We start from the raw sequence: 25,395 nt of genomic DNA, 5'->3' as shown, positions 1-25,395 counted from the left end.
GTCTTTTGTGGAGGGTTGTCAAATCTGAAGACAGTCCATTTGAGCTACTAGTGACTGTGTTGGTACAATGTGAGCAGGGGTAAAAAAAACTAATAATAAGGATCCTTTTCTCATTATTAATGCTGGTAGTTAAAACTGCATATACAGGAAACAGTTCTGTTGAGTACAGTAATTCCATTTTTACTCAGACACTTTTCAAAATAAAGGAGGGCAGAAGAACTGTTATTAGTGTTTGTAGTTTCTCCCAAAGGACCAAGCAAAGATTGCTTTCCACAGCATGTTTTTCTGTAACTCATCCTGTCTCCTATTAAATGTCCCACGTGTCCCCATTTTATCTATTTTCTTTTTCCAGTTTATCAAGTTGCATTTCATTGTGGGCATAGTCCAGCCAACTGTCCATGATTTCTAGCAAGAATTGGATTAATCCTTGTATTAATTCAACTCAGCTTTACTCCAGCTGGCTTGTGTTCATGAACAAGCAACCTGCTCTGAGTTATACCCTGAACTTCAGACCACCATTAGGTCAAGCTGAGCCCTGAGGTTCTTTGGGCTTTCTTGCTGAAGGCTGAGGCTGGTAGGCAGGTGAGAGCACCTGAGCCTCGGAGCTGTTGCAGAGCTGGGGACTCCATTGTTGCACCACGTGGAGTGCCTGAGGTGCAAAGTGCTGCAGTTGAGGTCGTCCCTCTGTTACTCTTCATCCATGCCCTATCCCAAGGGTTTGAGCTGTCACGATGGATAATTCAAGAGTAAATGGATCAAATATGTAACTAATTTTTCTTTTTTACCCTCTGTAAAAATAGATCCTTCAGGCCTATATATCGTTTGTTGCATACCTGCAGATGGTGCTTTGCCTGACCCAGTAACAGCCACAGAGTTTTTCTAAGGAATTCTTACGTCCTGAATCTGTTTCAGAACAATTAGAAGCAGCAGGCTGGACTAAGCTGTCTCCAGAGATCTTCTCCAGTCTCAACTGTTCTGTGTTCCTGTGAACAGCCTGATGCTCAGTGAGTGCAAGTCAGCATGGCTACCTTGATTTCACTGGAGCTGGATGCTTCTATGCTGGTTGCTGAATCTGTCCTTTATTATTCCTGGAAAATAATAGTAAATGAATGAGAGACAAAGTGTTTCTTCCTGGAGGTCTTTCCTGGGACAGTTGCTTATAATGTAGCTCTACTGTTCTGTAAAAGTTTTCTCACTCAACATTTCCATGAATAATAGTTGAATACTAAGTTTTCTTGTGGTGAAATGATTGGTTTACGGTTTGATGCACCATTCATAGTCATTGATGCTTCAACTATTCCCCTCTGTCCTCTGCAATCTTATTTCTAGGCTCTGAAAGTGCTTTCATCTATGAAAACTTAAATAGCATTTAAGAACAAAAACTGCTGTGATAAACTACTACTCTCACCTTGCAGTATTTTATAAGGTGCATTTGTTCAGCGCTCTCTCTTTTCCCTGTGGTCCTTTCACATCCATTATAAAATGCTTTAAAAAGAAAGCTCTGAAGAGCATATGATGTGTCTAAACCTATAAACTCACTCATCTCTTCCATGCTTTCCTCCATTCCACGTGGGCACCTCAACCAGTTAGCTCATAAGATAACGTGGATAAGACTTCAGTAGGACACAGAGAGAGTGGGCTGTGTCACTCTCTGACTACAGGGTGGCTGCAAATGTCACTCCTGTTGTCTGCCTCAGGTCCTAGAGAGCCACTGAGGAGTGTTGGTCTGCTGCAGGTGCAGAGAAACCCAAAATCACACGTGATCATTCAGTGTTCCATAGCACTTTCACAAGAACTGGAATTACGTAAACTGGTTTATCTTCTCTTTATGAATCTATTAATTCAGCACTTGCTACTATTTATTCTCACTAACCATTTTTATACTTCTGCAGAAGAACTGATTAAGAATGAGAGACCATTTCCTGGGCACTGTATTGAGCCACCTCACGAGGTGGTGTTCCTCTGGAAATGGGTAGGGAATACTCGTAATGAGGATGGGAATGAACATGTAAGAGCTGGTTGAGCAGTGTGAGGGCAGGAAATGATGGGTACATCTTATTGCCATTATTCCTACTGGCTGTACCTATGACTTAGGGGAAAAAGTCCAGACATCTGCAGAGCAGGAGCTGCTCCTCTGGCCCAGGCAGGGTTGTGTTGGAGCCCACTGTGGCTTAACCATGGTCATTATTCACTTGCAATTGAATCCAGGGCACTGATGGGTTTCTGGTCCCAGTAGAGAGTAAGGATGTGGCAGGACATGCATCAATGTCATAGCCTTATCTGTTAAGGCAGTGTCAGGCTTGTTTATCTGAATTTACCTGGAGGATTTAGGCTAAACAGAAAAGGGGAATGAGGAAGAGGAAAAGGAGTTGAAAGCAAGAGGGACAGTTTTGAAGTGAAGGTGAGCTGGAATGCAGAAAATAAAGGAAATTAGATCATTTTTTTGTTTCAGCAGGGTAGGATATGCAGTTGATCTTCAGCAAAACAGCTGAGGATTCAAAGCTGTCATTTCCTGTTTTGTCATGTGTCCTTAAAAGCCATAATCTTCTTTGAGTTGTTTGTTACTGCTTTTCCTTCCCAACCTGCATGCCTTCAGCTGTTCACATAGTTTCTGTTGTTGGCTGGAGTCCCACTTGCATCTTTCAGGAATTTGTCACTTGGCCAGAAATTTATTGAGAAAACAACCCAGCCTGGCCTAGCAGAGGAGAATGCAAGTACTAATAATATTTTCAGCCTTCTTAGGCCTTCAACAGGGACATTCATGAGGCATAAAATTTTAGTTTGGATGTTGGTTTAATGTTCCTCAGCATCTAAAAGTGTTTGGGTTTGAAATCCTTATGCTCATCCTCAAATCTGTCTCTCGAAGGTTTGATGATGATTTTGCTTTTGCTGAGACACAGCTACTCCAGCAGAAACAGCTGCTTGAGAGGGAGAGTGGTTTCTCTGCTTAAGAGAAGCAGAAAAATGCTACCACGTGGGGTTTTTTTGGTTTTGGGTTTTTTTTAAGCAATTGCTTCAGCCTGGGACTCTGTGAAAGCAGTGCACCTTGGCAGCAAAGCTGTAGAACAAGAAACAAAATGTCAGCAAAGTACTGCCTTTTTTCCCCTTTTCCTAACCACACTTAACACAGTAATTTTAGAATGAGGAGCAAACTTTGTGGTCCTGCGTGTTGGGTAGTTCCACTGGCATTAGCAGGACTACTTCACTTTTGGATAGCTGACTTGAGTAATGACAGATCCTGACCAGAAATTTTAATCAAATTCAGTGAGATTCTTAGTGATGCTGGCTAGCACAGTTGGTACTCAATACAAAGAGTGACTGTCTTGCTGCAGTGTTTGACCACCTGTGATTTCCAACGCAACCATGTTTCTCACTCTGAAAATTAGGGCAGTGGTATGTGGATTACAGTTTCAAGAAAGAGAAAGGACTATAAAACTGGTACAATTGCCATGGGGAAGGTTTTAGGTCAAGGAAGGAAGTATTATATAATGATTATGGCTGTACTGGAAAAAGATGAGACAGGCATAACACAGGTGTGCATCCGCATGGAAGCAGAGTAGTGTGGTAAAAAACCAACTGGGTGACTTGGTGGCTCACTGAGTAAATAATGTTCAAAGGAACTATGTCATTGGGAATTCTCATTTTTTCCTGGTCCATATTACATTACTTTTTTCCAAGGTAACCCAATCTTGACTTAAAAGCAGGGTGTTTGTGAGGTGCAGAGAGCCTTCCATCTCAGGGGGTAGGTATTGCTTCCACAGGGTGGGGGCAGAGCCACAAGACCCTTGCCGAGGGTTTTAAACCAAAGGCAACATTTTCACTGTTAAATCTCAGCATCCACTTCAAAGAACGGGCAGCATGTTGTGGTTAATGCAGCACAGCCTGAGCTCACCCCACTTTGTGTTATCAGTTTATTTTCCCAGTGATGGGAGCTGTTGTTTAAACCGAAGCACATTCTGAGTCATTAGTACCGCAGACTTCTTCACTGAACAAATAGCTTCTAAGAAGGTATTAATTATGTGTTTTCAACTAAGGGTGGAATATTTCTCCAATTTGTCCTCTTCTGTTTTTTTTTTTCCCCCAGAGTTATTTTAAATACTTTTTATTTGATTTATCAAAACTGTAATTTTTTTTCCCTGTTGAAAGGCCGAATGGGAAGAATTTGGTTTTGTGTTAATTTAATGTTAAAAATTCCAATATAAAAGGCTATAAAAGTGTTGTGATGGGAAAAAAAATCAAGCATGGGCAAACAAGATCTTGGTAAACCCTTGCAAAAACTATTGAGTCAGTTTTCCCTTCTCACTCTCCTACTGCTTTCTCCATTTATTCAAGAGCCTTTTTAAAAATGATTATCTGAGATGATAATTTGTACTCTGGATTAGCCTCTGAATTCAGTTGTTCAGTTTGAAATTGCCTCATAAGTGTGTGTATATTACAGACGTATGTATGAAAAAAATCTGCTAACTGCTTGTTTCACATATTGTTCAATGTATCAGATGAGCCATTTGCAGGATTTGATATTGTTGAGGTGGTTAGTGCAAACAGATATTTTATAGTTTTGAGTCAGCTTTCAAAGAATTGGCTTTGATTGCTCTATGCAATTCTACAATCAGTATTTTCCTAATTTTCACTACCTCTTGATGTATGAATCTTTCCTTTTAAGAGAAAAAAGCATAGATGTAAATTATTTACACTTGCATTAGTAAAATTTATAGATGTAAGATTTTACAAATTCAGTTCCGCTTAACTTGGTTTGAATTTAGGGGAAAAAAATGAATGTGAAGATTGCCAAGAGAATGTTGCTTGAATACAACATGATTTCAGTGTTTCAACAGACAAATGCAAATAAATTGACCTGATGTGGTGGTGGAAAAGACCTTTAACTGACCTGTTTCAATAGCTTGGGTACCCCAAAAACCTTGACTCTCTTAGGAGTATGTAAGTACTGTGTCAGACTTTAGGTTAATACAGCACAAGAGTTTAACACGGGATCCAATTTATCTTACTATGTTTCCATAATTAGATTTTTGTTTGTTGCCATAGCAAGAATAAACTTGACAAATCATGCAGACAAATCTTGGCAAATATTTTAAATATAATACTTTAAAAAATGCATGGCTTTGTTTTAACTCACGCTGTATAAACATAAAGACTTTCTCAGTACTAAGACTTTCTGCCTCTATAAAGGCAAACTGAGTCCACAGAAGTTGCTTGGAATTTATACACACAATGATATGCGTATAATGTGTATAAATGCTGTTGGAAAGTGCTGCTTCTGCCTCTCCTTCAGCTTCTGAGTGCCTATGCAAATAATTTTTGAAAAAAGGTCATTTAAAACATGAGCAAGCCTAAACCTTTGAAAATAACCTGTATTGCTACAAATGTCAATGCCTCCTAATACGAAAAATGAGAGAACTGTCAGTATGAGGGAAATTTAAGAAGACAGCTATTTTTTTTTGAGCTGGTAGAAGGACACCAAATACATGTTCAACCATTTTTGTCCCTAGAAGAGGCAGATATGCAGTGCAGGTGAATTTGATCTCAATCTGTGTTTCCCAAGGATCACAGGAAACTGATTCCACGTGTCTTTTATCTCTTCATGGTCCTCAGCCTCTGCTGGTGAAGCGTGCAGTCAGGGCCAGCCTTGCTGCTGCTGAGGCAGATTCCATACAGGCAGCTACCAATGAACAGCTGAAATAAGCACAGTGGTGGAGCAGATATGGGAAATCTGCTGGAGAACTGACAGCAGAGAGCAGCCTGACCCTCCCTGCCTTGCTGGATGGAAGCAGACTGAGTTCTTGTCCATATATTGCAGTATTGTATATGTCAGGATTTCCAGAGCCTTACTTGGCTTTTTGGATGGACACACCCAGCTGTTGAATAGGCCAATAGAGAATCCACAGAAGATGATATCTCTTATTCTTTCTTTTCAGAAGATCTGTGACAGCCATACCTTCTGCGGTCTGTGCCTGACAGCATAAAGGAGTACTTGGTTTGATATAAAATTTGGTCTGCCTGCTCAGTTCTTTTATATTGTTTTATAATTCATTATAATATTTTATTATTTTGTAGTATTATATTATGCTTACGTTATATTTATTATAATACTATATTAAATTATGGTAAAAAACAGTGGTGTAAACACCACAGCTGTTTGTAGAGGCTTCCAGACAGCACTGTCACCCTGTTCTCTGACGGAAATATAACAAAAGATTTGCCTTTTTTGAAGATTTTGTTATCAAAATTGAAACCTTCCAAAGGCAGCTTAAGCAGTGCAGAAGGAAATCACTGGAAAGAAAGTGGTCACTGTTTGGTTATCGGTGAATTTATTCACTTGGGACTTGTTAGTTTTGCTTGGTTTGGGATATTTTTTCACGCATGTTCTCCTTCAAAACCATAGCACAGAGTTCAAAGACAACCTTAAAAAACTTTTCTTACAGGGGGATTTTTTTTCCATTATAAACAGAAAAAAATACATGGAAAAGAATACTTTTAGTTGTGCAGTAGGTTTTTCACAACCTTTTTTACTGAACAATGCATTGCTAGGAACAGTGCAAGAATGGAGAATTAATGGCACTTCTTATTAATGGACTTTTTAACTTAGAAATATTAAAGTAGAACTCTACTGACTTACGTTACCATAAGGTTATGGGGTCATTTTAAATCCTTGCTTAATGTCATTGATTTGGTCTGTGGCTTCACCACAGAAGGGAAATTAATTCATTTTGAGGTGGTGGAGAATTGATAATGCTTTGAAAAAACTGTAACACCATGATTACAAAAGTGAAGATACTGCAACAAATCTACAGACTTAGAAGAAAGGATCTTAATCAACACAAGCTGGCCAAACTCAATCTCAGTGCAAGACATCCTCCAGCTCTTCCAAGGTATAATGGTGTAAACTTTCTGGAAAGAACTCAGATTGATTGGCATTGTTTGTGAACTATTACTTTACTTCAACATTACAGGTATATGACATACAATATAACTTTCAGAATTCCTAAACTCTGCAGGTGTTGATGAAGTACTATAGATTTCTAAGAGCTTTGCTGAAAAGCTCTGATTTCTCATGTATTAAAAACTAAGCATGTGGAAAAGAGTTTTGAAGAATCAGGGTATAATTTTCCCTAATACTACAATTGATTTCTAGGGAACTAGTTAGTGAGAAAAATCAACTCATCTTGAGTAAAGGGTGGCAGAACTCTGCCTAATAAATAGAATTTTGAAAAAGACGCTGTTTTTTTATAGCCTGTTCCCTTGATAGTCTAAGATTGTTCCTTATAATGTTGAATGCTCTATTTTTTAGCACTGTATTTAATTTAGTTGTAAATTACTCAAACTGTGGTGCTTCTACCACTTCCCAATCTATACCATAAATCTGAATGTGCATGTGTTTGCTTGGTATTGCTCAATAAAACAAACAACAACAGATCTGAAAAAGACATCAGAAAATTACTTATTCGTAATACACGTGAAGGATTGCTTATTTCACTGTTATGTTTAAGTATATAATGACTTCTGCCAAAGGAAACTGACACAGATTGTATTTGATTAATGAATACCATTATTTGCTGTTGGCCTGAAAAATTTATCTTTATCTAAATATTTTTTTTTCCAGAATGGGCACTTTTAAAATTAGATTAAGCACTTCTGTATAATATCTATTTCTACTCCTAGACAAATCACCCTTTTATTCAATTAACATTAGTATTCCAAGCTTTACTGAGTAATTTACCAATAATATAGTATAGAATTGTTTCACTGGCTGCAGCAATCAACTTCTGCAAGAAAATCAGCTGAATAGAAAAGAAAGTATAAATTTGATGACAATAATATGAGGCCTAAAATGAATGTGTAAATTTTTGAGAGATGAATCCTTAGATGTACTTGGATTGTGTTTTTCTAATGAGTACCTTTGGGTATTGGTCAAATTCGTCATGTCTTAATTGTTGGTATCGTGAGAATGGAGTTGCTCTTCCTATTTTTATTTTCCTTTTTTCATTAATTTACAGTTCAGCAGTCTAAGCTTAGAAGAAAAATAAACATGAATTAATTTTGCCAAGTGATTCTAAAACTCATTTTAATTAGTCCCTCACACTCTACAGTTAACCTTGATTGCATTTCATAATTTAGGTTTTCTTCCCTTGTATAATGAGAAATACTCCCTACTAATAATGTTAGTAAAGCAGAAGAATAAATTGATGCATCTTTCTACATTAGCCATGCAGTTTATTTTTCCAAGCTCCTTTGATCAAAAAGTCTTGCTATGTCAATTTTGTTAAATTTTGCCATCTACCTGTATGTATAACTGATTACATTTCTTGATTTAAGGATTAAGGAGTCAATGAAAAAGTTATCTGAGCTGAAAGACAAAGTCAGTCTTAGAAAATGTTAATCTGTGAATCTCATTACATCAGATTCTGCTTACTCCATCTGACTATTAACACTTAATGCTTGATGCATGATGGATTCTGAAATTTGAACAAAAAACTGTCCCAGTTTATATAAATACATAGATCTTAAAGCTCCTGTAGATAGAAAATAGCTTCACAGAGATAAATTGATTCCCAAGCAGGGAAATATTTTTTCCCACTTATGCCCTACCTGTTTTAATATCTCATGGAGCTTTGCATTTGCAAATTCCACCCATGGAGAACACATTAAAATTCCTAGTCTTGCTCCCTGAGAAACCAATAGAAATTTTGGTCTTAGTTTTGTGAGGAACTGTGTTAAGTTCGTAGTAATAGATCAGTTAGTGTGTTATTTCTGTAGATTTTTGTTCTTGATGTCTGACTCTTAAGTCAGAAATCCTGATCAAGGGCTAGAGGCTCCTGTAAAGCTAGTTGACGCTACAAGAGGTCCTTGTCCAATCCTGTGTGGTACAGTACAGTGTGAATCATGGCAGAATTGTTTTCAGTCTCCTTCAGTGATCAGATCTGCCCCCCAGTGTCACACAAAAACCCCTGGACACAGCTGGTGCAGACAGTGCTGTTGAGCCATTCCAAAGTCTTTGCAGATGAAAGGTGCCGAGGTTCTCGTGAGTAACTGGCACATGAGCCCTAAGTGAAACAGCTGCTCCTCAAACCAAATGAGATTACAACAGAACTGTTGCTTTCTCAACATGTATTCCATAAAATGGAACTTGGGGCAAAGTCTGTGGTTTGTTACTTTGCAGTTTGCATCTTGTCTTTCAGTATTGTCGGACATGTCCACCTCCATTCTCTTTTTCATTCTCAGGAGAATCCAGTTTGCTTATCAAGTTCTCTTTCTCTCTCTTTTTCTCTTTTCTCTTCCCCCCCCCCTTTTTCCCTTTCATCCAGATGGAATGCCATTTGCTTGGTGGGTTGGCCGTGCCAATGAAAAGCATCTTTACTGGGGAGGATCTCTTCCGGGCATTCAGCAGTGTGCATGTGGATTGGAAGAAAGTTGTCTGGATATGAGATATTTTTGCAACTGTGATGCAGATAGAGAAGAATGGTAATAATTTTAACGTGTGTATAGCAGTGTCTGTGTGAAGAGCTGGGGGCAGGAAGTAGGGCAAGAAGGCTTAAATATTTCCTGTTTCATAGTTCAGGATGCTTGAATGGCTTGAGTATAATCTGATAAGAATGAAAATGAAGCTAGAATTTGGACTTTCACCTTAAATTTTTTTTTTGAGTCAAAGACATCTGGTTGAAGCAGGTTGCTGGGATGGGTGGTCTTCAAAAAAATCTTTCTTGTTGAATGCCACATCCAGTAATTTTATTTGTTTAAAAGTTTTGGTTGATTTAACTGGAGCATTGCATGAATAAAGGCTCCAGGAGCTTGTTTCATAGGTGTACATTGGAGCAGAAAATTGAGGCCTAGACAGCAAAATTCAGATACAGCTAAACAAGAAATATGTACTGCTAAAAAGTCTCCTATTCTTCTTATGAAACAGTATAATGTGCCTTAACTTACTTTTGCATTGGATCTCAAGCTTTTTAAGGTCAATGGGAAGAGTCATTTGGCTTCTGTAGGCTTTGATTCAGTCTCCATAGGAAATTCTGGAGTCACAGGATGAATATTTAAAGCCTTCCTTGGGTTCTGACCTTTGTTGTGCTCTGATGCTGCATGAATTTGGGAAGGCCACCTCACAATCTTCTGTCATTCTCTGCACTCTCGGAGATGCTCCAGCCACCAAGAGCTAGTTGGTGAACTTTCCAATTGTGTTTGAGGGGACTGAAATTTCAGATGAGTGTTGTTGGAAGTACAGTTTGAAACACTGAACATGCATGTGAAAATTCTGCTCACTCACTCTCCCTTCTAGACCACTCAGTGATAGGATCTGCTGCCGTTTATCTGAAAAAAGATATTTTAACCTCCAGTAGTTCAGAATTTATGAATAATGGAAGCAGACAAGAAATGTCTTGCTGTCATAGGCTGCTGTGTTTGAAACACTGAATTAGCCCTGTGAAACCTTCATTTAAAATGAGTAGAAAGTAATGGTAAGGAGTCTTAAGAACATAAAAAAAAAAAAAAATCAGAAATTACTTGTTACTGTAAGTGTTGGACTTTTTGGTTGCTTGGTTTCTAGACAGTGTGATTATTTGCTTGGACCCTTTATATCCCTGGGGTCACTATTCACTTTCAAAAATTATAGCTGTAAGGGGATTTCTTCAGGAAGATGTTTATGTAAATATTGGCTTATGAATATGATTTGTATGGAATAGCCTGGCTGTGCATGTTAATCTGTCTTTTCTTTAATGTTTGGTTATCAGATGCGCTTTTGACGAGGTTTGCACATGAGCATCAGGAGCATCTGGTTTTACTGGTGCTTGGCTCTTTTCATAATTCCCATTCCATTTTTCAGTGCTCAAGCAGAGCAGGTTGTTACGCTGGCTGACACTGGGGTTGCAGTCTTAGACTGCAGGGCACTGCAGCACTAGGTCGTACAAAAGCAATGCAAGGTGAAAGCTAAATGCAGCTTTATAATATTTCAGCCAAGTCTCCTCAGGAAATGAGACCTAAACAAGTTATTCTGTGGGTGTTTATGTCCGTTTTCCCGCACACACCCCCAATGATTTTGAACAAGTAGACACATTTAAAACATCTTGGACAGAGAAGGAGAAGTCTCAAAAGTATTACAAATTACACATTCTATGAAAATTTATGCCAGGCTGAGGGGAAAAAGCCAATTAAAGCCCACAAGAAGGAAGTTAAGGAAGCGTACGCTTTTATTAGATTTTGGAAAACCCTCATGGGAGAAAGATGTTGGAAATCATGCATCATTAGCTTGGCAGCTCAGAGAGCTACTTGTTTCTCCTAATTTCATGATAGTAACAGAATATGCGTACAAGTTACCTTCACTAAACTGCCTACTGTTTGTTGGTTTGGGGATTCAGTTGCTTTGGTTTTTAATCCATGAGAAATTTTTACTTTGGTAGTATTTTAAAGTTGAGGTTGCCTTTATAAGAGCTAGAAAAACCCTGACCTTTATGAAGAGTTTCTAAACATAAGGAATTTCATGTCTCTTGAAGATTGCTTTTGTGTTTCCCTGCTAGAACACTGACCCCTGATATATAACGAGCATTCGAATCTGAAAACTGCTAAGATCTGAACTGTGACTTTAACCTGCTATACGTTATAGTGGAAGGAGCAAGACAGCAGTAGATGCATTTATTTGCCTCAGCATGAAATAAAATGGGTGCTGCGGAGTTGAAAACCAGAAAATAATTTTTGCTCCTTTTAGATAAATCATGCTGCTCCAAGGTAGGAACTATCCAGAATAGCTGAAGCATCCTCCTGAGGAAGAGACAGTCCTAGGATTCGGCTTTGATTTGCTTTCCTTAGACTAAATCTTGGGTGCAGAAGAAGCTACTAATTTCTCAGAGCAGCAAAAGAAATGATAAACAATGGAAAGTAGACCTAACAAAGTCCTGTGCCAGGTGTTTGGTAGCACACAATATGCACCTCTAGGCATGCTGACTTTTAAATGATATCTGAGCATACAGCTGAGCCAGCTGCTATTTTTGGGCTCTTACTTGACATCAAGTTAGTCCCCCTGGCCAGATGAACAGGGATGTATAATTAAGCATTCTAGATGGGGAGGGCTTTTGTATTTTTCACCTTTGTTTTTATGAAAGCATTGTACTGATAAGTATCTTTTTCCATATGGATCCTCATCATGCTTCCAAGCTACACAGTATGATGACAGCGAAGTGTGTCACTGCAGAATAGTGGAGAATCTTCCTGGTATTTTCGGGAGAATGGGAGATCTCTGAAGAGGAAGCAGAGGCACCTGCTACTGCACCCTTTTTGTTGACCCAAGCAAGAGATCTGAAAAGGTGTAAGACATGCTTTGGCTGCCTGCTGCCAAAAAAAAGAGAAAGATTTCTGACTGCTGAAAGCACTTGCTAGTGGGTGGGAACATTCATAAAAATCCAGTGGCTTCAAGCTGACGCTAAGCCTCGTTCAGAAAATGTTTTATTTTTCTTTCTTTCCCTTCCCCCCACACTGACAATAGTTAAATGTTGGGACAAGTTATATATAGATGAGATATATTAGTGATTGTCTTTCAAAATATATACCCTGTTTCAAGCAAAAACGTATTCTTGATTGGGCAGATGTGTTAAACTGACCTAAAGAATAAAGCATTACTGAAATACTGAAGGGATAGTGCTATCATGAGATCTTTCGGATCTTCAAATGCCTCTCCCAGGCTGTCTTTCCTCTCAAGCAAAATTCTCTTGCCTTGGCAACTGAGGTCTTGCTGCTCATCAAACCTTGCATTTAAATGGGAAGAAACTCTTTCATGCTGAGGTGGCACACAACTGTCCTGAAGTCCTTTTGCTACTTTGGCCTCTCTGTCTGGAATCCATTCTCCCCTTCAAATGCAAACCCTTGACTGAAGCCAGTCATCAGACAAAACCATTCTGACTGTATTCACCTGGAAACCTTGTGAATTTGGAGAGCTTTGCAGCTTTTTATTTTGTACAGAAAGAGAGGCATCTTTGGAACTCATTTTGTACAAGAAGCTCAGGCATCTAAGCTAAGTGTGGTGGACAGTGTTGATTCCAAAAACTAGCTGATGGCCATATTTTATTTCTATTCTTCAGTCTTTTTATTCAAACTTGAGGAGTATCCTCTTTTTTCTTCCAGAACAGACTTCTTCACTGGGGAACTAAACATTTGAGTCATGCCATTTCCAAAGTTCACCTCTTCATTGTGGCTTTGGGGCACTACAAGAATAAGGAAAACCATGGGACACGATAAGGGGAACAAAATAGAGGGTGGATAGTCTTGTCAGACCCACCTTGTCTCCCAGAGGTATAATGAGTATATCAAGCCTAGTTTGAGGAGGAGCAAAGCCAAATGGAAGTGAATGAAGCCTTGCTTGGATGAGCTGTATTTGTGCTAAGCTCTGCCAGAGCCAGGATGCTACAGCTGGAAGGGTTGAGGAGAGCAGGGCAGAGAAACCCTGATGAGCCCAGACTTGACCGGTTTTATTTGCTCTGCCACTATCCCACACTGAATCCATAACCCGAGAAGCAGTGCAGGCAACTCCAGAGCCTGAGAGCTCACCCTGCTAGAGGTGACCTGGCCTGTATAGAACTGTCTTGGATATCTGCTGTCATGACTGCTTTTGTCAACAACTGGGAAGAGCTGCCTGCAGAGAGCTGACTGTAGCAAGTCCCTGAGGTGTCAAGAATCACTTCATTACTCTAATTACCAAACTCTGTATCCCTAATTCAGCCAAATACAGGCACTGCATCTTGCCTTCAGCTGTTAGGTATGTCCCCTCATGCTGGTGTTCTTTACTTTATCGTGACTGTACATTATTTTACCCAGTAAAGCATTTGTGGATACGGCTCATGGGCAAGATAGCAATTAAAATGTATTCCTTTGGATTATTAATGGTATGCCCTGCACAGGCCTCAAAACTTTTCCTGATGGAAGCCTGTGTCATGGGCCCATTCCTTATGTGCTTCCTTGCCATCTGCTGATGATAGTATTCTTTTCCCCAGATGTATGGTATTCCTGAAAATCTGTGCTGAATATCTGAGCTACTGAGGCTCAGATCCCGCCAGAGTTTCCATTAATGTGCAAGAGAAAAACATACCAATAGGGGATCATATGAGAATAAATTATATTTAATGGCACCACTGTTCTACCATCTGTTACAAAAAATATGGAAATGGCTACCTAGAGATTAGCAATTTATGATGGCTCACACAGTTAGGACACCATAGAGCGAGGGTTTGTTGAGCATGCTTTTAGTAGTAGCCAGGAAGAAGAAAAATAGTTTCATCATGTTATCATCAAAATAGTTATTTGTCGTTTACAGGTGAGTTTACCTTTACTACACCTTGCAGTATCCAGCTGCTGCACTGTCATCTTTAGCAGCAAATTATTTTCATCTTTTTAAAATTGGTCCAGACATAGAGCATTTGTTTGACATGTGACTTGCCTCATAGCTTATTGAGGAAGTCCTTTGGGTAGATGTAGGCATTAATCTTCAGACATGGATAAACAAATGACATCCAACTGTATTTAGTACCCATAAACAAAAAAAATTCAGTGATTTAATTTAAAGGGCATTATTGGATTTGTTTGGTTTGGGTTTTGCTTGTGGAAATGACAAATTGACACTATCCTTTATGCAAAGAGCTCAGAGAAACATCTGTTTGTTGAGGGTTGTTTCCACCCTCAAAACATTCAGATTTTCATCTGATTTTGTGCCAAATTGAGTGCCAAGTCAAGCAAGCAGGAGGTCGACTTCCCAAGTTCATTAATTTATTCATACCATTTTCTGTGAGCAGAGAACTCTTTTGGGAAAGTGATAAAACCTGCTTGATTTTTGTGAAATCAGGTCTTAACTTACAGGGGGTGTGCTTCATGGAAGTAGCCACAGAGTGCAATGTGAAACCCACTAAGGAGAAATAAAGTAGTGGGTTTGGCTAACCTGAGAAGCAGCTGTGGAAAAGCAAATACAATCTGGTTTTAAGTGTATGTGAACTGCTAAATTAAAATACATATAAGGAAAAAGGAACTCTGGGAACAAACACAAAAATAATTAATCTAACAAGGTTTTGCTTTTGTTTAAAAGACAAAATCATGTATTTGCATGTCAGAGTGCAGATGCTTTTTATCAGAAAATAGTAATTTTATTTGAAAAGTGAGAAGTGATCCCCAAGCCCCCTTCAGGCAAAATTTCAAATGTTTTGTCCAAACCCTGGTATATTTGTATTTTGTAGTGCCACAACAGTGCCTCCAGGAAGGTTTTGTACAGGTACATGAAGCTCTTTTGCTCCTCTCTCAGGAATAATACATTGTATTTGAGAGGCTGCCATGGTGTACCACATAGAGAAGAGGAATTGTGGTGCTTTGTAAGAAATGGAGTCTGAAATAAGTTCAATTTAAGGCACTCACAATGTCTTCCACTCTCTTTTCTGCATTTCTTAGCTGAAATAGCTTAGGATCGTTCACCAAAAACTTGATTTCCTACTATGAAATAATAATAATTAACTGCAACAATAGATATGTTGTTCCTCACACTGATGCATTCGCTGGACAGAATATTTTCTGATAGGTTTTATTTCAGTGTCTGCTTGTATGAAAATATATATCATTATATGAGGGGGTTTTTCCATGTGTGAGAGAATAAAATGCATAAATGTGCTATTTGAGTTTGAAGAGAAGCTTGATTGAGTTTTCAAGGCATTAACAAAGAAGTGAAGATTTTTATTAATTCTAGAATATATTTCTCTCTCACACTTGAGCTATGTTCTTAAAGTTTGCTGTGACACCGGCATATAAGTAGTAAAAATTCAGTCATAAAATCTGATATAAAAGAACTTCATGCAATACAGCAGAATATCTAATAAGCAATGCAGTTTTCAGAGATGTGGAATAGATATCTTTAAAATGTCACCATTTCATGGGGTTTTGTAGATATTTTGAACACTAGCTGTAGAAAGATACTGATTTTTATTTTAATGCTGATCATAGCCAGTAAAAAGCCTGCACTATTTTTTAAATTTAAATAAATTTGCAGGAAACCTCCTTAAATATTTTGCAATTTTTGAAAAATTTTGTTTTAAAAAAGTAAGTGCCAGCTTAGTTACTCATATGTGTATTGAATATTTCATGTTCCATTACTATGCATCTTTCTGCCTTTCTTTCATTCATTCTGCCTACTCTTCTTCCTCCCAGCCACTGGAATACCTTATTTAATTATCTTCCTAAGAAACACTCAAATAATTTAGCTTTTGTCACAGCAGTTTCATCATTTGTTAAGAGTATTTATGTTAACTTTCAAATATTGGTACAATAAGCTATAGGAGTGTGATACTGAGAGTCTTCTCTGAAGACTCTGAAGACTCTGAAGAGATTTGGAGACCATGTACCTTTGATTCATACATGACAGTTTCCCTCCTGAGTCTGTGCTGGAGGCCTTACTCTGCCTCGTGCCTGGGAATTTCATCTTGCTGCACTTTGTCTGTAATTATTTGCATGTCAGACACCCACTGGAGCAAGAAGAAAATGTTAGCATCGGAGAGGGTACGTCTCCTTTTCCCCTTGGCATTATGAGACAATTAACTGTGGTGCATGCAATTAGAAGCAATGAAAAATAAATGCAATGTATGCAGCCTTTATAAAAAAGATCAAAATATTCCTATTTTTGTCTAACATTAATCAGAGTAGAGCACTTAACCAAACAAACATTTGAGGTTGTGTGTCAGAGCACAGCTGCGGTGTTTGTTCTGATTATTATTTCTTTGCTAGAAGTCTGTGTCCCTTCCCATATCTGGAACTACACCAAGAGGAACATTTATGGAAGTTGGCATTGCAGGGAGGATATGGGCAGGTCTGGGATCCTGCTTGGAATGTCAGACTCTTTGGTAGTGTTATCACTCAGATAGTGATACCTGTTTCCTGAGGCATTTTGTCACACCTGCCTGGAAGAGCAGTGGGTATAAATTTGGGATTACTGGCATTTTGGATATGTTGCCATCCCCATGTGCAGGATGTAGTTTTTCACCTGTGAGCAGACAGGTGAGCTGAATCCGGACCCTGCACACAGCTTGCTGGGCCATGAAGAGGTAGAGATCCTTTCTCCGAAACTATTGGGATTTGGTTCCATGAAGGATGCTCTGCCACACTTATGTGCCTGGATGTACAGCAAACCTTAACCTTGAGGAAAGGAGAAGAAAAAACACATCACTGTGGAGATGAGATTCAGGAGCACTCACCTCTCTATTATCAATCGATAGAGAGAGACCTCGAAAGGGCAGTTCTGCTCTGGCAAGGTCAGGGTTGGTGCCTGAGGGACTCGGCTGGGTTCATGAAGTGCAGTGGGATGAATGCACATCTCTGTACCCTGCCACAGCCAAAGTCACTAGGTGGGCTTAAGGGCCTGCCATGAAACATCACGCTGCATTTTGAGGACAACTTTTTGTCCAGCTGACTCAGAATAAAAACAAAGAAGTTATCCTTCAGGAATCAATCTTTCCAGTTCCTTTCTAGCAACCATGTGTAATTTAGTCACAGCTGAAGAACAAGCCCAGCTAAACAAGCACAAGAAGACAATGCAGTAAATCTGCCTTGAATATTTCAGTTGCTGACACAAAATGTCCATTGGCATGCAGTGCAAGGGATTGATTCAGTCCAAACTCACTCTGCCAACTCAGCTGTTTTTACATTGTGCAGGGTCAGTTGTGTCCCAGCCATCTTGAAGTTGGATCAGTAATTGTCTGGCTTCCCTGTGCTAACAGCATGGTGGAACAGGTATCACCTGTCCTCTTGCTGCTCGGGTGAAGCATAAAGCCAGCATAAACACCCTTATCTGTCTCCAGATAAGTTTATAGAAATGCAGACTTGGACTTAGACCTGATCCACAGTAAATACATCCTGCTGAGGAAACCCAGTAGAGCCCAGTTTACATTAATGCCCATTAGTCAGCATGGCAGTGCTCTTCCTCAGCTTCAAAATTGTTCTGCACAGCTGAAGCAGGTTTACAGCCCATCCCAGCCAGTATCATGTGTCCAAATGCTGTCTTCAGTGGTCAGTATTGCATATGAACATAGAGCATACATGGGAACATACTATCTTAACTGTGTGTGCTTGTCATAATTCCTCCAGGTAATTCTGCAAAAGATCTTTCATCTTTAACTAAGCGTCTTTTAAGTATTGCCTTGCATGAGGAATGCTGGGGGGGTTTGTCTGTGGTTAATCTGTCTCTTTCTGTTTGTGTATTAAAATCCAGGACAAATGATACCGGCCTCCTTGCTTTCAAAGACCATTTGCCTGTAACTCAGATTGTGATCACTGACACAAACAGATCAAATTCTGAGGCTGCTTGGAAAATCGGCCCTTTGCGTTGCTATGGAGACAGTGAGTACTAGCTTTTCTCAATTTCCATAGGTACAGAATGTTCCTTTTTTTTTTTGCTGTTGTTGTTGTCTTTTTTTATAAAAAACTATTTCTCTGATGAAAGGTGGCTTTCCACATGCAGCTTGCAGCTGCTGTCCTGCACCAATTAACTATAGAGAAGGGGGTTGTGTTTGCAGGGCAGTTCTGGAATGCTGCTTCCTTCAACACTGAGGCCTCCTACCTGCACTTCCCCACACTCCACGCCGAGGTCAGTGCGGACATCTCCTTCTTCTTCAAAACTACCGCCGTGTCCGGGGTGTTCTTGGAAAACCTTGGGATTAAAGACTTCATACGAATTGAAATAAGCTGTAAGTTTCACTGCTCAGAAATCTTGGTGTATTTGCCCAATCTGACAGTTGCAGAGAACTGGGAAGGACATATTTTCTGCCATCTTGAGAGGCTTGGAGGTGCCTGGAGACTATAAGATGGGGACATAAAGACTTTCATCTAGACTTACCTACCTCTCCTGTCAGGGTCTCCCTGTATGGCCTTGTTCATTGCACTTAATCTTACTATGGCTAGATTTATCTTTCTTAAACAAACAAGTATGAATTTATATTTTTGACACCAATACCTATTTTTTTGCTCTTTAGAGAAAAAAACCTACTGGTTAGATGTACCTATAGGCTGTAATTTTAGTTGAAAGTTGAAAAATTTAATGCAACCATTCTGATGGTTACTTCTGTTTCCATATCAGTAACATGCCCAGCCTGATGCAGTCCTAGTGTTTCACAGGAACTCAGTGTGTATGGTACAGCTATGAGGTGAGAGCTTATGAAGGACAGGACAATAATGCAAGATAAGTTAGTCACAGTTGTAATGGATCTTGAATACTTCAAAATCTATTAAGTGAGTGTAGTGTAACTGCTTCTCAGTGTATAAGGAAAATTGCATGGAATTTAATTAGTGAGATTTTGCCTCACTCCTGTTGGGATGAGTTCAAATATTTATTAGTGACAAAAGAGTGTGGCAGCTTTGACATGAAATATGACATGTATTCCAAATTCTGTCAAGCTTAGGGAAAACAAACTTAGTGCTATGCATTTGATAATATGCTTATAATAACCCCAAAATAAAGTTTAATAAAACAGGGCCCCAAGGCCCTTCGATTCATTAAACCAGTGGTAAATGTCATGGTGCATTATCACAAGGTAATGAGGTGTGATTTACTGTTAATTGCACATCAAGGTCCAATTTGGTTGTACTTCAGTGTGTTGCATTTTATTCTCAGGGATATGGAAGTAAAAATGGCATCAAACATAACAAATACTATAAACTAAGAGGATTGTTCAGTGAAAGCTTCTGGATGTGTGTTACATCTGTACTCCTAGAGAAATGAGTTATTTAAAAGTTTGGGAAAGATCTTTTAGACTTAGGCTGCTCATCAGTAGTTTGTTGTTGTGCTTCTTGCTGCCAGATGGAATTTGCAGCCTAAAGGCCTTGTATCAAGGAAGCTCCACCAAGCAGCTGCTTCAAAGGGAAATGACTTTTTAGCAGATGCAGGGGCTCAGAATAGATCTTTGTCTATCCCTATGGAGCATTTCCTATCTTAACTATCTAAGAAGCAGCTTCTAAAACCAGACCTATCCCAATTTTTTAGGCTTGAAATAACAAGGTTTATAGGAATTTTCGGTCCACAACCTTCTGGTTGTGTGATGTGTGGACCTGGTTCTTGGTCTTCCTGGCACATTTAGCATTTTAAGGAAGAGGAAAATAATCAGTAGCAAGAATGTTAAAAGGTTCTAGCCCCTTTCAGGAGTCCAGCAGAGCAAGGTGGACTCCTTTATGTGGCTTTTGTTTTGCAATTATTGTCCTGTTTCTAGGAGCCTTATTATCTCTAGATGTGTGTTACATATACAGCTTTAGTTTCAGATCAGCAATTAACTAGTTTTGCTCATTAGTTTTTTTGTGCATCTTGGGTCAGACTTGGGCGAGCAAATGTTTGTAGGATTGTCTCATACCACATGCAGCCAAGTTATGTAATGGTTAAGTACTTGCATTTTGAAAGATCTAGTTGGAAAGATCTCCATCCTTTCTTCCTTCTTAGCATTATTTGTCCAAAATCTTTTTGGACCATTGTTTGACTTTTGTGCAGCCTTTGGCACTTTCATTTCAAAAAGAGAAGTGCCATTTTTAGAGCACTGTAATTGTTACAGCAAAAAAAGATGGGTACCCACAACCAAGCATAATCACAGCAGAGATCAAACAGTGAGGCTGCAGGCTTAAATTTATGTATAAGCTGCTGTGTAGGAGATGGGAGGTAAATGATCCTGTACTATTTGCTGACATAAAAGTTAATGGACCCTATATTTATGTGAGATTTCTTGGTGTCAAAACCACGATTTAATTCAGACCTTCACTTCCTCTTCACATCTGTTTATCTATTCCAGCCCCCAAGGAGATCACCTTCTCCATAGATGTCGGGAATGGCCCCACAGAAGCCACTGTGCAGTCTCCCACACCCCTGAATGACAACCAGTGGCACTATGTCCAGGCAGAGAGGAACCTCAAGGAAACTTCTCTGAAGGTGGACAACCTCCCCAAGAAGGTCCTGGAGGCCCCTGCTGAGGGACACTTCCGCCTGCAGCTCAACAGCCAGTTATTTGTAGGTAGGGACAATCCAAGGGTTCCTGTAGATATCAACAGTATTTCATATACTTTGGTAATGAATGCTCCTGTCTCACCACTGAGCTTGCATGTCGTGGCTTGATTTTGCTTTCTCTTCTTCTACTCCTGCATAGGCAACATGAAGTAAACCCCAACAACTGCCTTTACTCTCAAAGCACGAACCATAATTTAACCATGCTATTCTTCATGTTATTTTTAGGGCCAAACTCTTGAAATGTATTTATTGCCAAAGAGTTGATAACCTTTCTTCTTGTGCAGCACTAGCTGTGTAAATTGCTGTAAAAAATGTGACCTCTCTCTTTAGGCACATTGTAAAAGTCATAAATTTGTCATACAAGTTTCTGGGCAAAACCTGATGACAGTAGGGTCTTTAAAGTTTGTTCCTTCAAGTATGCCTACAAAAACCTTTATTTGGCTAGAGAGTCCATGAGTGAGAGAAGTATGAACACAGTCAATGCAAATAAAGGTGTTTCATCTGAAAGTGATTTTTTAAAGGACAAAAAAGAAAATTAAAAGAGGAAGAAGAAAATCTCTACATATATTTTGTTTACTTATTGCCCTTGCACAAGGAACCTGGACTGGGACTAGTTTGTATTTGATAATATGATAATGGATTACAAAGGGAATTCTCTCTTTTCAAATGCTGTCTTTCTGAGTAATCTGCTCAGTGATGGAGTGGGTTGTATTTGCTCTTATGAAGGGCCATTAAGGTAACTTCTTATTCCTTCCTTAAAATGGATCTTCTTAGCTGAAATGCTGTAGCAAACCTCAATCTGTCAATGCCTTTTAATAAAGTTTACTTGTATATTCATACCCTTATAGTTAAGTAGCTTTCAGGGTATTTATTTGAGCTTTTTATTGTGTATGTGTGCAGTAATTACTGGGCTCTGAATGTGAAGAATTATTCTGTTAATAAATAGATATGGCTGCATCAATGTCAGGAGTCCTTCCCATACAGCTGGTGATTTATACCTAAAATGATCTCTGCTAGACTCAGCTGGAGAGAAGCCCACTGAAGAACTCACAGAAGGGAGGCTTAAGGCTGTCACAGAGCAAGGTTTCTGTTTTCTGGTATGAAGCATGCTGCTAATCACATGTTTTTCAAATACTGTGTTGATCCTAAGAACGTGTTCTGTGGGAGGCCAGGCCTGGAGGCAGCAGGCTTGGGCTGCCAGACACCTTAGACACATCAGAGAATTTTAGTCAACATACTGTTTCCAGTTAGGAAAATTAGATTTAGTGACTGAATAGACTTTTGAGATTTTTTGGTTGTTTCTTTCTAAAGGACTAAATATGATGGGTTTATCATAGGTGATCTACTGGATATGTCATATATATCAACTGCTTACCATCTCAATCTGAAAAGCAGTATCTGCCTGTAAGCTTGCTGCTCAGCCTCAGTGAAATAAACAGGTTAGCTGTGCAAATTGCATGGTGGTTTTAAAGTGACATAATTGATGAATTGTGTCATGAAAATCCATAGTAGTCAAGGACCCCACCAGAGCAATGTGCCAACGGGAGCCCTTGCCAGCAAATGCAAAGCCATGCACTTGCCACAGAACAGCATCAGCATCCCCACATGTTGGGGATTGACTGGATGGGGAGCAGCCCTGCCAAGAAGGTCCCATTAGTTTTGGTGGAGAAGTGAATTCGTACCTCATCTGAATGTAGACATGCTTTAAGGAAGCAGGTTGGACCAGTTGATTCCAGCAGTGACTTCCAACTGATTGTACTCTGATTGTAGTGAGTGTTTACAGTAAACTCTAGGATACAGGTATTTATTTCAGCCAAGAAGTGAAAAGTTCTCACTGTGTAATAAATATATTGCATTCTGTTGGCCTTCCGCACTTTTACAGAACAAAAGGAACAGAAAAACAAATGGGTTTGGGAGTGCTTTTTCAGCCCTTAACTCTGCCATATTGAAGGCCAAAATTATCTGTGACTTGCTAAGTTTTCCTGAGAGCTGTCAGAAGAGCTGGAAACCTGGGCAGCCTCATGATTCTGGCATTATTTGTCCTTGGGTGCTCCAGGGAAAGGTGGCAGAAGTCCAGCAATACACAGATGTGATGTAGTTTGTCTCTACTGAAAGTCTCATTCGAATCTTGTAATAAAAAGCTACTGATTTAATACCTCAACCATGCAGAGAGAATTTTAACCCATCTGAAAAATAAATGTGTAAACACCATTGTAAAAAAGGAAGGAAGCAGCAGCACATATTACTCCCTACTACCCTATAATCCACAACATATTTGTCTCTGCAGCATTCTGCATACTGACAGTGATTAAGGGGTTTCTAGCCTTAATGACTGTGTGTGGCAGGCTTCTGAGATAGTTCTATGTGTGTGTGAAGTGGAAGAGAAAAATGACTTTGTATTGCCACTACACTCAAACAAGCTTGGATTTTAATGCAGCCTAAAAGAATTTGAAAACCCTTTCTGCCTTTCTTGTAGTGGGTCTTGGGTATCTAACTGCTTCTGGCTGCATTATAATCCTCAGTCAGAGCATGGATATCCTTGTACCTGGTCAGGTTTCTTCTGTTAATTTGAAAAAAGTACAGTAGAAGGAGCAAACCCCAAACAAATGTGCAGGCTAAGTACCATCAACTGCACCAAACTGCGCGGTAACGAGCCAATTCGGCAAATTACTTGCTTGGAAGGGGCACTCAAAAACCTTTCCTTTCAATGGACAGTTGTTTTCAGCACTCAAAATGTGTGGCATAGTTTTGTGTAGTGCAGCTATTCCTGTGGTCCTGGAGTAGTTGTGTCATCATCTCCTCTTGTGGCATAGTCTGAGATGAAGCTGTGTCTTACCCTACTGGTGAAGGAGTGAGGTCCATCACAGGGATGGGAAAGAATGTCCTCCCAGACCACTTTGAGAACAGGATTTGAACTCAGACTGGTAACATCAGAGAAGCAAAATAAAAATCCTGAGAAATTAATCTGATGTACAAAGCTTTGGTCAGCAGTTTTTGTGCTATTTGTTTGGTACATTTTGGAAATGAGCAAAGCTAAGTGTTTGGGTTCCTAGTTTTGTCTTGGGAGCAAGTGAGCAAGGAATGAATCCTTGGGTGAATCTCCTCTGTCTGTTGTAGACAGGCTAAAGGCAACATAACCCAGAGAAAGTCAACATCTGAGAAGCTTTCTCTGGAGACAGAGACAAGGAATTATAGGAAAAGAAGGGGTTTGTTTACTGTTGTTGGATTTAAAAGCATTTGTCAATGCCTTAGAATATTTTGGAGGCCAAGAGGAGGAATTAATGCCTAACTCTTGTGTATCCTGTATGATTTGTACATCTTTCAGCTTGAGAGTAAAAAGTATGACTTGAAGGTCTTCTGAGGAACACCATGGCAAGTTCTCCTACTCCTGATTATGATCCCTATGCTTCTCCATCCTTTCCTTTTCTTTGTATCAGTTACACAAAGCAAGGATGCTCCTAATACTTATTTTCAGCCTCCCTAATCCAGTTTCTACTAACAAAAAGTCCTTTGGTTTGGTTTTTTTTTTAAAGCAAATCCTCACCTCATTGCTAGAATGTTAATTTTTTAGCCAGTTGTGTCACCAAACTATGCTGTGAGTGCTCAATTGTGAGCTTCTTGCCCCCTCCTCTCAGACTCTCCCTTCCTTTCCCAAAGGCTCCTCAGAAGAATTTGGCTGCATAAACACCTTGCTGAAAACAGCATGGCTCATTTGACTGTTACCTCCACTCAGCAAAGTACATCCTCAACCTTGGTATTTATGGTCCTTAGGCTTATCCTAAAATCTGTTTTCCTGAATAAAACATTTAGGTTTCATCCATTAAAGTTTCTAGCCCATCAGGCTTCTGTTAGAGTTGGAAGAATCTGCAAAGCCTAATTTGGGGAAGAGTTTTGTTTGTTTGTTTTCAGTTTTTCCTCTGCTTTGCGGGAGTGTATATGAAGATTAGGTCAAGTCAATTGAAGAAAACTGCCAAAAATAAGCAATAGATTTGCTTAATCAATGCTGGTCTAGGATCATATAGTTAGTCTGTGTTAAGCTCTATGCTCTGCAGAAAATAGAAGAGTGAAAAACTTTATGTGGCTTTCCAAAGCGCTTTAGAGAGCAATAAGAATATGAGTAGTGCAATAAACATGACATCCATAGAACAGTTAGCAATAGTTTTTACTCATTTTTTATATATTATAGCTGGGATTTGTATGTGTGCAGAGAAGAGGCAAGGAAACTGTCATTCATCCTTGTAATACTTATGGTGGCCTCCAGGCAAAAGAAAACAGAGTAACCAGTAGCCTTAAAGGGAGAAATCCCATTTCTACTTACATGGCCTTTACTGAAAATTCTGTATGTTTTGTTTTGGAACAAAGTCTCCAAATAAAAGGATTGTGTATGCAGTGCAGCAAAT

General features: G+C 39.3%; 1 protein-coding gene across 1 annotated transcript in view; it reads left to right on the top strand.

Annotated features, from left to right (window-relative positions):
* Nucleotides 1–25,395, top strand: part of CNTNAP5 (contactin associated protein family member 5) — a gene marked incomplete at both ends in the record, with an annotated part of 273,921 nt that overhangs the window by 211,995 nt on the left and 36,531 nt on the right. The window contains 4 exons of the mRNA XM_082285207.1: nt 9,321–9,477; nt 18,227–18,354; nt 18,531–18,701; nt 20,784–21,002. Coding sequence (XP_082141333.1) covers nt 9,321–9,477; nt 18,227–18,354; nt 18,531–18,701; nt 20,784–21,002 — 675 coding nt within the window. The remainder of the gene's footprint in view (nt 1–9,320; nt 9,478–18,226; nt 18,355–18,530; nt 18,702–20,783; nt 21,003–25,395) is intronic.

The sequence above is a fragment of the Coloeus monedula genome, assembly GCF_965178545.1.
Source record: "Coloeus monedula genome assembly, chromosome: 7".
Classification (NCBI taxonomy): Eukaryota; Metazoa; Chordata; class Aves; order Passeriformes; family Corvidae; genus Coloeus; species Coloeus monedula.
Note: the sequence above shows the minus strand (reverse complement) of the source record. Positions and strands in the feature narration are given on the sequence as shown.